Below are 13,653 nucleotides of genomic sequence, written 5' to 3' on the forward strand. Positions count from 1 at the left end.
TTGTCATTTTGGATTTAGGGCCCATCCAGATAACCCAGAATGATTTCACCTTGAGATCCTTAATTATATCTGTAAAGATCCATTTTCCAAATAAGTCACATTCATAGATTTCATAGAAATTAGGACATGAACGTATCTGATTGCGGGCCACCATTCAACCCACCACACTGTTGGAAACTGAAATTTTCATGTGACAAGGGTAAGAAATTGTATTCGTCTTCTATTACTGCATAACAAATTGTCACAAAGTTTAGTGGCTTGAAACAACAAGCATTTATTATTGGATAGTATCTGTGAGTCAGGAATCCAGGCACGACTTAGCTGGATCCTCTGCCTCAGGGTCTCTCATAAGACTGCAGTCAAGGCGTTGGACGGGTAAAATCTCAGATGAGGGAGGAGTTGCTTCTGAGTTCACATGATGGTTGGTGGTAGCATCCAGTTCTTCACATGCTGTTGGACTGCTGTTCCTAACTGGAAGTTGGCGAGCAGCCACCCTCCGTTCCTTGGTACTTGGGCCTGTCTGGCTTCCCAGGTGGCATTAGTGGTAAAGAACATGCCTGCCAGTGCAGCCGATGTAAGAGACATGGGTTTGATCTCTGGGTTGGGAAGATCCCCTGGAGAAGGTCAGCACAACCCACTCCAGTATCCTTGCCTGGAGAATCCCGTGGACAGAGGAGCTTGGCTGGACACAGTCCATGGGGTCGCACAGAGTCGGACATGACTGAAGCAACTTAGCATGATGGGCCTCTCCAGCATAGCAAACTTGCTGTATCAAAGCTACAAGACAAGAAGGCCCAGGAGAATCTGTTCATAAGGTGGAAGTCACAATCTTTTGTAACTTTCCCATGGAAATGACATTCTGTCCCTTTTGCCACATTCTGTTGGTTAGAAGCAAGTCCCCAGGCCAGTGCACACTTAAGGGAAGGGCTCGACTACACAAGAGGGTGAGTTCAGGAAATCAGGACCATAGGAGATTGTTTCAGGCATCTGCCTCCCACAGGAGCTACATTTTTTTTCTAACTGGTGACCCACCAGTTCAAGTACCACCAATTCATTGACTAATTTAGCTGTTTTCCAGAACTGAAATGCCACCTTTGTCATATATTATATGCTAAGTCGCTTCAGTCGTGTCCGACTCTGTGTGACCCCATAGACGGCAGCCCACCTGGCTCCCGCGTCCCTGGGATTCTCCAGGCAAGAACACTGGAGTGGGTTGCCATTTCCTTCTCCAATGCATGAAAGAGAAAAGTGAAAGTGAAGTCGCTCAGTTGTGTCTGACTCTTAGCGACCCCATGGACTACAGCCTACCAGGCGCCTCCGTCCATGGATTTTCCAGGCAAGAGTACTGGAGTGGGGTGCCATTATATTAAGCCTTGTTTGTACTTGAGTCTGTCTAGACACTCCTCTATGTCATATCTTTTCTGTCAGTTTCCATGCTAATACCTTACTGTTTTAATTATTATCTGATTATTATAACTGATATTTTGTTTTAAAGGTATTGATTTTTATATATTTATCTTTTATCTAACCACATACTGAATTTTCCTATTCATTTTAGTACTTTTTCAGTTCTTTTAATATTTATACACTTAGGCAAGTAAGTATAATTCTGGTATTCCTTTCCAACATTATTTATCAAATTCTTCTTACTGGATCGGCTCCAGAACAGTGTTCTAATTCAGTTTTAATTTGAATGAGTGTTCATTACTGGACGAGACCAATAACTATAAACTTACTTAAAAGACTGTCAAAGATTTACCTCTGCCAAAGCACCCAAATGGTTTACTGCCTATTTCCAGGAATCATAAGTTGATTGCTGATGGTTTCTGATAAATTCTTAGTTTAAGCTTACAAAATTGTTATCAAAATATATAGTCAATCAAACAACTGTTCAAAATCTTTTGAGATGATCATATAGTTTTGGGGGTTTTTTTCATCCCTTTTAACCTATAATGAGTTGAATCATTCTGGAATTTCTGGACTAACTTATGGGGTAGATAGTATTATTCTGTTAATATACTGTTCAGTCACTCAGTTGTGTCTGACTCTTTGGGACCCCATGAACTGCAGCACGCCAGACCTCCCTGTCCATCACCAACTCCCAGAGTCTACCCAAACTCATGGCCATTGAGTCGGTGATGCCAACCAACCAGCTCATCCTCTGTTGTCCCCTTCTCCTCCTGCCCTCAATCTTTCCCAGCATCAGGGTCTTTTTCAAATGAGTCAGCTCTTCGCATCAGGTGGCCAAAATATTGGAGTTTCACCTTCAATATCAGTCCTTCCAAAGAACACCCAGGACTAATTTCCTTTAGGATGGACTGGTTGGATCTCCTTGCAGTCCAAGGGTATCTCAAGAGTCTTCTCCAACACCACAGTTCAAAAGCATCAATTCTTTATAGACCAACTCTCACATTCATACATGACTACTGAAAAACCATAGCCTTGACTAGACGGACCTTTGTTGACAAATTAATGTCTCTGCTTTTTAATATGCTGTCTAGGTTGGTCATAACTTTCCTTCCAAGGAGTAAGCATCTATTAATTTCATAGCTGCAAATCACCATCTGCAGTGATTTTGGAGCCCCCAAAAATAAAGTCAGCCACTGTTTCCCCATCATATTTGCCATGAAGTGATGGGACTGGATGCCATTATCTTCGTTTTCTGAATGTTGAGCTTTAAGCCAACTTTTTCACTCTCCTCTTTCACTTTCAAGAGGCTCTTTAGTTCTTCTTCACTTTCTGCCATAAGGATGGTGTCATCTGCATATCTGAGGTTATTGATATTTCTCCCGGCAATCTTGATTCCAGCTTGTGCTTCTTCCAGCCCAGCATTTCTAATGATGTACTCTGCATATAAGTTAAATAAACAAGGTGACAATACATACTCTTTTTCCTATATACTGTTATATTCAGTTTAATACAGATTTTTACAACTGTGTTTACTTGAATTCATGACCTCTTGTCTCACTGTATTTGGCTTATCAGAACTGTGCTAGCCATGAAATAAATTTGGAAGCTTTCTGGCTTTTGGGGGGTGCTTCATGATGGTTTAAAAAATAGGAATTATCTGTTCCTTAATTTTTCCATAAAATAACCTCCCTTCCTCCCCCCACCAAGTCATTATCTCATACTTAGTAGGAAGTAGCCCTTACTACTATTAAAATTACTTTATTTATAAGTTTAATTGCTAACTATGTCAGTCTTCCTGCTTCATGAAAATCAGGGACCGTCTTCGTCTTGTTTATCAGTGTGTCCCTGATCTAGAACAGTATCTGGTACAAAGGCACTCAACAAGTATCTGTTGAATGGGTAAAAGCCTAAATAAAGCTGAGCAGAGTAAGGGGAGATGCAGAGGTATTGAATAATACTCTCTTCTACTTCAGAATGAATATTGATATTATCACAGTTATTTAAAATTTCCTGAGGTTAGCCAGCTTCATTGCTTAATTCATGCCAAATTTTTCCCTTTTTTGCAGGTGATCAGAGGATTGCTGAAATTTTGGCCAAAAACATGCAGTCAGAAAGAGGTGAGTTTTGTTTAACAAAAACAGTGCATTTTATTACAACTTTTCAATCTCAGGGCTATAAACCGTGCTTCCTTGGGTTGCGGGTATCACCACCACTAACTACCAAGTGGACACTGTTCTGTGGGGTTTAGAGAAACTTGGTGGAAGAGCTGTCCATTATGGTAAGTTGCATATACTGTCAAGGTATTTTCGTCCACTGTTAATCTTCTCATTTGTGTTTTCTATATTAACATCATATAATTTGTCATATTATGTTTCTTAAAAGAAAATTTTTTTAACCTAGGTGATGTTTTTAGGAGAAATTGAAGAAATCTTAGATGTCATTGAACCAACACAATTCAAAAAAATTGAAGAGCCTCTTTTTAAGCAGATATCCAAGTGTGTGTCCAGTTCTCATTTTCAGGTATGGTGTTTTCAGTGAAGCCATTTTTATTTTACACTATTACTTTTCTTAGTTTTGATGTTTCTGAATGTCTTTTTTAGGTTGCAGAAAGGGCACTGTACTTCTGGAACAATGAATATATTCTTAGTTTGATTGAGGAGAATATTGATAAAATTCTGCCAATTATGTTTGGCAGTTTGTACAAAATTTCCAAAGAACACTGGAATCCGTAAGTGTCTTTTATGTTGATTGTGTCATTTTTGTTTTTCTAACATCTTTGTCATTTGATCTCATAACCCATACATAGGAAACCTATACAGATTTGGAACTCCCAAGGTTTACATCACATGGTTCTATTCTGCAGTGAGTTTTATGAAGTTGTACATATATGTGGGTCTGAATGTTTGTTTGTTTGTAGCAGAGAAAGGTTTATTGCAGGGCCAAATGAAAAGAATGGGGTGGCTTATCCTTAAAAACTCTGAACTCCTGCATGTTCTTAATTTCAGTTTAGAATTGCAAATCTAGGGACTGTCTGGTATGACATTCTGCCAGTATCCAGGCTCACATCTCAGCTGGCTTAGCCCAGGGAGAAGCGTCAGTGCTCAGGGTCACATCAGTGATGTTTAGATTGCTTATGTTCTAAATTCTATAACATCCTAATCCTGTTGTCTACTTTTCTTCTTACAAGTCATAGTAATTGCATCTTTTTCAGCTGCTTTTAATACTATTATTCAGGGTTTGTGATAGTAGACTCTAGAGTAGTCCCTGTGTTCCCTCATAGCTCAGTTGGTAAAGAATCTGCCTGCAGTGCAGGAGACCTGTGTTCGATTCCTGGGTTGGGAAGATACCCTGGAGAAGGAAATGGCAACCCACTCCAGTACTCTTGCCTGGAGAATCCCATGGATAGAGGAGCCTGGCAGGCTGCAGTCCATGGGGTCGCAAGAGTCGGACACGACTTGGTGACTAAATCATCAAATCAGACTCGAGAGCAGACAGGAAGCTGGCCATAACATTTTTAGGGTTTAACCCAAGCATGACACAGTGAGAAAAATGTGAATTTTGGAATCAGATAGACCATCTCTGCTACCACTGGCTGGGTGCCTTGAACAAATTACTGAACTTCTTTTTTTTTTTTTTTTAATTACTGAACTTCTTGAGCTTCAGTTTATCCTCACTAGTGGATTGACTGAATCAGTGTCAAAGCCATTTCAGAGATGATAGTGATACATTTCCCATCTGTTAGTAGCATCAGTAACCCAGCACTGGCTTGTTTTCCTTTCAGGACCATTGTAGCACTGGTGTACAATGTGCTGAAAACCCTCATGGAGATGAACGGCAAGCTTTTCGATGACCTTACTAGCTCATACAAAGCTGAAAGACAAAGGTATTTGACATTTTTAATTACAAAGTTAACTGTACATTTTAGGTTACTTGAATGTGATTCAGTCCAGTAAGGTATTCTAAGTTAAAATTATGTTTAAAAAGCCAATTACATCAGCCATTAAAATTTGAACATCTCAGGTGGTGTTATGGTTTAGAACCTGCCCACCAATGCAGGAGACTGAAGAGACACAGGTTCAAGCCCTGGGTCAGGAAGATCCCCTGGAGGAGGAAATGGCAACCCACTCCAGTATTCTTGCCTGGAGAGAATCCCATGGACAGAGGAGCCTGGTGGACTACAGTCCGTAGGGTCACAAAGAGTCGGACATGACTGAAGCGGCTTAGCATAATGAACACTTTATGGGCTTCCCCGGTGGCTCAGGGTAAAGATTCCGCCTGCCAATGCATATGAACAGAGGAGCCTGGCAGTCTAGGGGGTTGCAGAGTTGGACTTAGAGATTAAACGATAACAACAACAGTAATAAATACTTTAAAGTCATATGCAGGTAAACTCCTAATGGTTAGATGGTTTTAATGTGGATCATAAATTCTGATCTCATTGTGAGCCTTAGACTTCATCAATCTTGGTAACATCTACATTGTAAAATACATTTTATATTAAATTTTAAATACTGTTTTACTCAGTTTTAGTTTTACATTTATGAGAATTGCTTTGGTCCACGTGGGCTTCCGTAGTGAGCTTATTCTTTAGCTGTTCCTTGCACAATATTTAAACTTAAAGTGGACATTAACTGAGGTACCTGAGCCCATTTATTTCTAATAATTGTATCACCTATTATGTTTGGAAAAACTGATCTACTTTGACTGTAAGTTCCTAGTCCTGGTGTTCTGGTGTCAAGTAGAGAAAGGATCTCTCTTCTTCAAGGTCATCCTAGTCCATCAATAACTTAACTCAATGCGTTATTTCTTTTAAATAGCACCTTGCAGGCAGGAATACAAATTAGGAGCCCTGGAAGCAATAGGAAGGAAGAGATGACTGGGATCATATGAAACTTACATTGAAAAATGCGTCAAATAACTAAGACTAATCCTTGTATCTCGCTATCTGCGTAAATCAGCACTTTAGTCCCCTTAAAGCATATGTAACTGTGGAACTGTAAGCCTGTGGGTTTTTCACACATTTATATAGCCCTTCAGAATAGTTTGATCCACATTATTCAAAAATGTTCTCTTTAGAACAGAAATTAAGTATTAATAGTCGAAGCAACATGTTTTGAGTTTTGTGGGGTTAAGAGATTATTCAGAGTTTAAAGTTTTCCATCTGACATGCAAGAGACAAGAGATTGTAAGACACAGACTGGTCGGTAGCTTAGAGATGGGATGCGGAAGGATACGGGTCCACCAGGAAACGGCCCCAGACCGACTCGCGGCCAGCCTGTCAGTCTGTTGGCAAAAGAGCAATTGTGACGATACAGCCACTGCACGGGGTTTATGTGACTGAGTCCACGTTGAGTGGTTTGTCAACCATGAAGCACTAACACGGTGGCCGTGGCGATGCTGATACATTTCAGTTGGTGCAGGAGACGCACGGACATGGTTAATTACACTGAGGAGGGTAATGGCGAATAACGCAGTGCCCTGGGTAAACCTGACTCTCAAATGCTTTAGGTGGAGGGGTTTAAGTGAAATGTGAGTCAGTAAGTCTATTTCCAGGAAACTGCCAAAACAGCATGTTTCTTCAAGCTATGAAATAAGTTTCTAACTACAAAATTCCTGCTTTGTTTACAGGGAGAAAAAGAAGGAATTGGAGCGAGAAGAATTATGGAAAAAATTGGAGGAGCTAAAGCTAAAGAAAGCTCTAGAAAAGCAGAACAGTGCTTACAACATGCACAGTATTCTCAGCAATACAAATGATGGATAAAAAAAAAAGCCTGCCACCTCTGTTGGCTAGGCAGTTTTGTACACTTTTTTGAAATATGTAAAAATTATGAAACAAACCTCATCAGTATAATATAATTAAAAGGCCAATTTTTTTCCTGGCAATTGTAAATGAAAAAATATATGGACTAAACATAGCCCTGTGCTGTATCATGGCCACAGTATATTGTAACCCTTGTCTAATCATTGATTTGTGTCACTTCTGAAGTTTCACAGAAATGAATGAGCTTTCTCATCGATGTGATGAGTGAGATAATTACGGGAGTGGTAGGAGTCGTGGCTTGAATCCTGGTTTGGGTTGTGTTGCACACAGGTGTAGTCGTCTGCTCTGTATATTTTTCCCTTTGATAATGTGCTTTTCACATCGCTGCAGACCTTAGTTACATCCTAGGAAAAAGACGATTTCCTAAACTAAAACTAAGGTGTAATTCTTATCCTTTCCTTCATCTCTTCCAGAAGTATGATGGAGGGAACTACTTGCCCTAAGCCTTCCTTTTGATATATTACTGTACTCTGGAATTTGAGCAAAAACTTAATTTCCAGGCTTTCAAAAGCACAAATTATAAATAAAAGCTGGGAAAGTAAACCAGATTTCAGATCAGTCCTTATGCAGCTCCCCCTTCATCTGCAACTCCCCAGGGTGATAAGCACAGACGAGTGGAGGCAGCACAGTGAACACAGCCTGCCTCTCAGTTCATTCCTCCTCTTCCTCCCAAAGGCTGAAGGCAGGGCCTTCCCAGTCCTCACAGCCTGCCCTTCTCTGGCCCCTCCCGACAGGGACGGAGGCTTTGATTCCCACGGTGTGGTGGTGCAGAGCGCGCTGTCACTGCCTGGCTTTACGTAAAGGAAATGCAGTAGGCTTCCTCTGTAGGGTTCTGAAAAGGCGGCCTGTAGAAGTCATGTATGTTTTTACTTGGTCAAGTATTTCTCACATTTTATTATCAGAGTACCATTCCAATCTCTTAACTTGGAGTTGTGTGGAAAACTGTTTTGTAATGAAAGATCTTTATTGGGGGACTGAGCAGCATTTAATAAAGTCTATGTTTGTATTTTGCCTTACGTCACCTGTGCTTTTTTCAGCACTGAGTTGAGACATCCAGAAGCCCGCCCCCTCCATTCATTCATATATATGTACATACATATGTACATACATTATATAGACAAAACCTGTAAGGCAAACTGCAGGTTGTGTGCCAGTTAAATAGGAAGACTGTGTGCCAGAGTCGAGTGTTCCAGCCATTTACCAAAGTTTTCTATTTTATAGAATTTGTACATAAAATTCTAAATTTGAGGATATCTCTCCATTTTCCTTCATGTCCCTTTATGTTCACAGGATGGGTTTAACTTACCTTAAATGTGTACAAATACACAGACAGTGTTAATTAAAACAGACCCAGGAGCAAAATCTCAAAATCTGTAAGTAATGGCACTGTTTTTTATGGGGGCAGGGAGATTGTGGCAGAATCAGAAACTGTTACCAGGCTTTCAACTACTGATACTGCTTCTGCTCTTTCACAACCATAAAAAGCTCTAGCAAAAATTCTAGCACACTATTCCTAGGTCACTACGAAAGCAGCTCATTCCACTCACTGTGGCCCCAGGAGAAACTTCCTTTCGGGATACGGCTCATATTTTACAGTTTACAAGTGGCAGCCTTACCACAACCATCCAGACCCAGTGTTCTTGCCCAACGCTCCACGCTAACCTGAGGCCAGCTAGGATTACTGACAGCTGGGGGCAGCACACGCAGAAGAAAAGGGATCCTACTGCTGAACACCACAAAAGGTAAACCCAGCCCCCCTAGAGTGAAGGCTGGGTCTAAATGTCTTGTCTTGTCCGTCTTGTCCTTTACTAAGAGCAGCTAGAGCAGGTTTTGACAGGCTGCAGTTAATAGCTGTTAAAGAGCTAGAAACGCTCACTTCCAATCTAGGTACTCACTCTAAAGCATATTCAAGAGGCCTCTCAACTTCCTAAAATAACAGGAAGTGCAGTTGCAGTATCTTCATTGGAGCCAATTTTGTGAGATACTTAGTATGAAAATGGTGTGTCAACTTCAGAAATCCTTTAAAAACACACACACTTGTTTTTTAGTACTGTTAATGTAAGCTTCTGTACCAGACTCTGCATTTGCCTTCCAGAAAGGTGTTACAAGACCTCAGTTAAAGTTTGTATGCCTGCTTCAGTGCCACAAAAAAACAGCACAGAATATTCCCTTACACAAGTTCACTTTTAATAATTCAACCAAAAACCACAGTTTCTTGCTAAGTTAGACATGAGATTAAAATTGGCCCCCTCATACACTGGAGTTTTTCTCTTTGAATTACCTAAAGCTAAATTATGAAATTGAAGTGCTACCCACAAAATTGAAGAAATGCTACTCAAGTCCTTTCTGGATGCAAAGGTCATGTAAACAGTTTAGAACTCCCAAAAATAATTTCCAAAACCTTAAGTCAGTCAAAGGCTACCATGTGAAAAATACCCAGACGGTACTCTGTTCAGCCTAGGCTGAAAGCTCTGAGGGTCCATGCTGAGGGTGCCTTTCTCAGATGGGTGGGCTGCAGGACAGAAGCGTTAATCCAGCTTATTCACGGAGCTTCACCGCCACTTCCTGCCCACCCTGCCCTTCCCTGCACGTGCTTGTGACATACCTTGGGAGTCCAGGCTCACACCCCTTTTATTTGGAGGTCACAGGATAAAAGCATACCAGTGCCTGCTGATGTAGCAGATGCACACACCGGCTCACTGATTCCTTCTATATTAACCTAACTTTTATTCACCTGTTAATGAAATCAGAACACACTGAGGAGGGACCTACTCTGCACACATATCCTAGCGCTTCTGCATGTTAATCACACCAAACTCATAACATCCATCAGTCAATATTCTAGCCAGACAGGTAGGTAGGTGGCTGCTCAGTCCACAAGCAATCTAATTACTATAGTTTCCACAGTAGTTTTAAAAAACAGTCTCATTTAATATTTAACACATGAGTGAGTGCATCAGAGACTCGCACATGGCACCAGAGATATGATGGGTTTTGTGTTTCTCATGAATAGCACACTGGTTCCACACTGTGACCTCCACCGCCGGAGAGTCACCAGTGGGGGAGAAGAAAGTCACACACACTTCTGTTCATTTAAAAAAAATCTCAAGGAGAAAACCTAAAATCAGAACCTTAATCATCCTGTTAGACCTTAACTATACACCAAACCAAGAAGAAAGGAAGACAGCTTCCACAAACCTTCAGAAAACTGGATTCTATCTGAGTCCATCTTCCATTTGACATATTCATGTCATATGTCAAAAAATGGTCATTAATAATTTAAATACTTAAATAACGTTTAGGTCATCCACTGGATCTGTTCCACTGGGCTCTAAGACAGTCTCGTTGGGGGGCCAGGTTAGAAGCTGCAGTGTGACAGGCTAGGCCCCCGGCAAAGCCCATTTTCTTCAAGTGAGGACTGGATCGTTGGCACCTTGGTTTACCAAAGTGGAAGATGAGAACTTCCATCAACTCGGGCAGTTTCTACGAAGAACACTGGCAACTTCAGCTTATGTGGTTTGTTGCCTGACCTCTTTTCTTAAGGTATCGTCTCCGAATTTTGATCATCCATTTCACACTCAGTTTGGCAAATTCTGCAGCTTTAAATAATGCCAAGAAGGCCCCACAGAGAAGAGCAATTGTGTTCCAAGGATTGGCGGTAATTATCTGTGAAATGGAAACAAACACAAGTTTCTCAGTTGGCTTCCATTTTTTATTCTCAGTGTTATTGTCAAAGAGCCCCCCAAATTACTGGCACAACAAGAAAAACAACTGGTTTTTAAGACCACCGTAACTTGGGACTTTCTGGCTGTCCAGTGGTTAGGACTCCATGCTTCCCCAGCAGGGTGCACGGGTTCCATCTGTGGTCAGAAAACTAAGATTCGGCATGGCACCTGGTGCAGCCAAAAAATTATTAAATTGCTGTAACTCTATACTTTGTTCATAGCTCCAGTTTGAGGAGAAAAATACTAGTCCCTCTTGATAATAAAGCGATCCTAAAAGAAGAAGAAGAAAAAAGAACTTTTCAAAAAAGCTCTGCACAAATAAGATAATCAGTGCTGAGTTTTAAATTTCTGGCCTAATTCACAACGCGACCTTGCTTCCAAACAACACTGACGGCCTGCAGGCCAGGCCCCACGACTCACCTGCCCTGGCCGCTTCCCCGAGTCACTGATCCTTCCAGGCCCTTCACAGCTCCCACTGACCACTAAGCCAAACCCTCTCCATGTGAGCAGAGAGATTTCTCCCACAACCTCCCCTGGCAGTTCCTCACGGTCTGCAATTACTTCCTTTATGGCTTAGGCGGTCCTCTGACCCACTGAAACTCCTTCAAGGCCGAGGTCACGGCTTGTATGTCTGAGTTCCCCGCTTGGTCAACACACAGCACTTCTAAGTCCCGGTTCAGCAGAGGGACCTCGGGCTCATCCATGAAAGGGGTTTCTCCACAACCACCATTCAGGATGGCTGTGAACGTGATGGACGACTTAAGTCAAGAGACCTTGAGCTCAGGGCTTTACATGGCCCGGGATAGGACTTAAAACACTGAGCACAGCAGGTTAGAAAATACCTGATCACACACTTCCCCTGTGGCACTAAAGGCGTTCATTCTTCTACGTGGCGTCTTTTATTCAGGGTGTCCGCACACACTTAATGTGTGCACGGCCCAGCCAGGCCCACAGCTAATAGCGTGGTGGGATCACGCACCATGTCACAGAGACCCTCCGGGTTTGAGCCTCAGCTCTGCGATGTCTTCCCCCAGCCTACAACCGCATCAAGATACTTTATGATGATCTTAAAACAAAAATTGCTTATCAGATACGGGACTGGCTCTGGTGGATGGCGTCTCAGGAATGTTCTGGCAAAGCTGTCCCATTATTCCTCCCCTTCTGAGACGGTGAGTCTAGAATCTGACATTAATTGATGCTCTCTTTAATTTCTGATTAGTACCTTTCTTTTTTCTCTTTGGCCCCACACCACAGGGCAGGTAGGATCGTAGTTCCCCGACCAGGGATCAAACCAGCGCCCCTGGCATTGGAAGCATGGAGTCTTAACTACACTGGACTGCCAGGGAAGTCCCCTGAAAAGTACCTTTCTACTTTGACTTATGACAAATTAAAGATTCTTATTTTACAGAGAAGCAATTAAAAAAAAAAAAACAAAAACGGCTTCCAGCAGCAGTAACTAGATGATTAACTTCGTGCTTTCTACTCCACTCACTCACTACCACTGCTAAGTGGCTACTCCGGACTAAGCACCGTGCTGGACACCACTTAAACAGTAAACAAAGACGAAGCCCCCATGTTCACAGGGAAGACAGTCTAGTGCTGAAGACGAGATTAAACACAAATGAGAGAGAACAAGCATGTCATAAATACAAGCGGCACATCAGCGCTACGGAAGGAGATGAGGGCAGCCCGCGAGGATTAAAGCCTAAACGACTCAGGTAGGAAGCTCATGGTCAAGACCTTAGGTGATACTCACATCCTGGACTTTCTGGATGAAAGGATCTTTCCATTCAAAGACCACAAAAAACAACTGAGCGCTTTTCTCGGCAGCAGGTCTCTGGTCAATGTAGTTAACCACACTGGTCTAGGTACAGAGGAGAGAAAGCAGTGTTAGCGCCTGTGTGCCACCCTGGCCAGGGCTGCAGGGGAGGAAAGGGCAGTTTAGGGGATCTGACACCCCGGCTCCCCTCGCTCCATCTTTTGGAGGCAGAGAGACAAAAACCTCCTCTACACGACGTCCTGAGACTGGTCCCAGAGCCCAGGCTTCAGCCTGGTTCCCATAGGACCTGGAGCACACAGTGGGTGTTTTGGACTGTCACCAAAACCTGTCACTAGATACCTGTGCGTGCTAAGTCACTTCCATTGTGTCCGACTCTGTGCGACCCCATGGACCATAGCCCACCCAGGCTCCTCTGTCCATGGATTCTCCAGGCAAGAATACTGGAGTGGGTTGCCATGCCCTCCTCTAGGAGATCTTCCCAACCCAGGGATCGAACCTGTGTCTCTTATGTCTCTGGCACTGGGCGCCTCTTGGGAAGCCCGATATCTGTACTCCTGATTAAATCATTTTCAAAGTAATGTGTAAGACTCAACTCACAACATAAAAATCTCACATTTCAGAATACTTGACCTGAAGAGCTGAGTGTTACAACCCTTCCAGTCTTCCAGGACAAAGTGCAGCCTCACAGACTGGCCCAGCCAAGCACTCCCTGTAAGCAGTTAGCAGGCGTGCTTGGTGAGGTCTGGTTACAGCTACTGCAGAGGCTGGGAGGCGAGATGGAGAGCAGACAGGTCCCAGGGGCAGAAGCCTGGCTGTGCCATCATCTGCTCTGAGCCTCTCCTTTGCACTCATCAGTTCAGTTCAGTTCAGTTGCTCAGTCGTGTCTGACTCTTTGCGACCCCATGGACTGCAGCACG

General features: G+C 42.6%; 2 protein-coding genes across 5 annotated transcripts in view; one reads left to right on the top strand and one right to left on the bottom strand.

The window, feature by feature from the left end:
- The window catches only part of PPP2R5A (protein phosphatase 2 regulatory subunit B'alpha), a 71,773-nt gene extending 63,526 nt beyond the window's left edge, over positions 1 to 8,247 (top strand). The window contains exons 9-13 of the mRNA XM_006073085.4: positions 3,477 to 3,527; positions 3,811 to 3,930; positions 4,011 to 4,138; positions 5,192 to 5,293; positions 7,039 to 8,247. Coding sequence (XP_006073147.1) covers positions 3,477 to 3,527; positions 3,811 to 3,930; positions 4,011 to 4,138; positions 5,192 to 5,293; positions 7,039 to 7,171 — 534 coding nt within the window. The 3' untranslated portion in view covers positions 7,172 to 8,247. The remainder of the gene's footprint in view (positions 1 to 3,476; positions 3,528 to 3,810; positions 3,931 to 4,010; positions 4,139 to 5,191; positions 5,294 to 7,038) is intronic.
- A 1,149-nt stretch (positions 8,248 to 9,396) lies between these two features.
- The window catches only part of PACC1 (proton activated chloride channel 1), a 35,514-nt gene continuing 31,257 nt past the window's right edge, over positions 9,397 to 13,653 (bottom strand). For 3 of the 4 annotated variants that reach the window (XM_006073088.4, XM_044942687.2, XM_044942686.2), the window contains 2 exons: positions 12,713 to 12,820; positions 9,397 to 10,897 (listed from right to left, as the gene is read on the bottom strand). In XM_006073088.4, coding sequence (XP_006073150.1) covers positions 10,736 to 10,897; positions 12,713 to 12,820 — 270 coding nt within the window. In that variant the 3' untranslated portion in view covers positions 9,397 to 10,735. Of the gene's footprint in view, positions 10,898 to 12,708; positions 12,821 to 13,653 lie in introns of those variants that run through there. The other variant, XM_044942688.2, reaches the window with a different exon arrangement.

This window comes from Bubalus bubalis, chromosome 5 (genome assembly GCF_019923935.1).
Source record: "Bubalus bubalis isolate 160015118507 breed Murrah chromosome 5, NDDB_SH_1, whole genome shotgun sequence".
NCBI classification, from domain to species: Eukaryota; Metazoa; Chordata; class Mammalia; order Artiodactyla; family Bovidae; genus Bubalus; species Bubalus bubalis.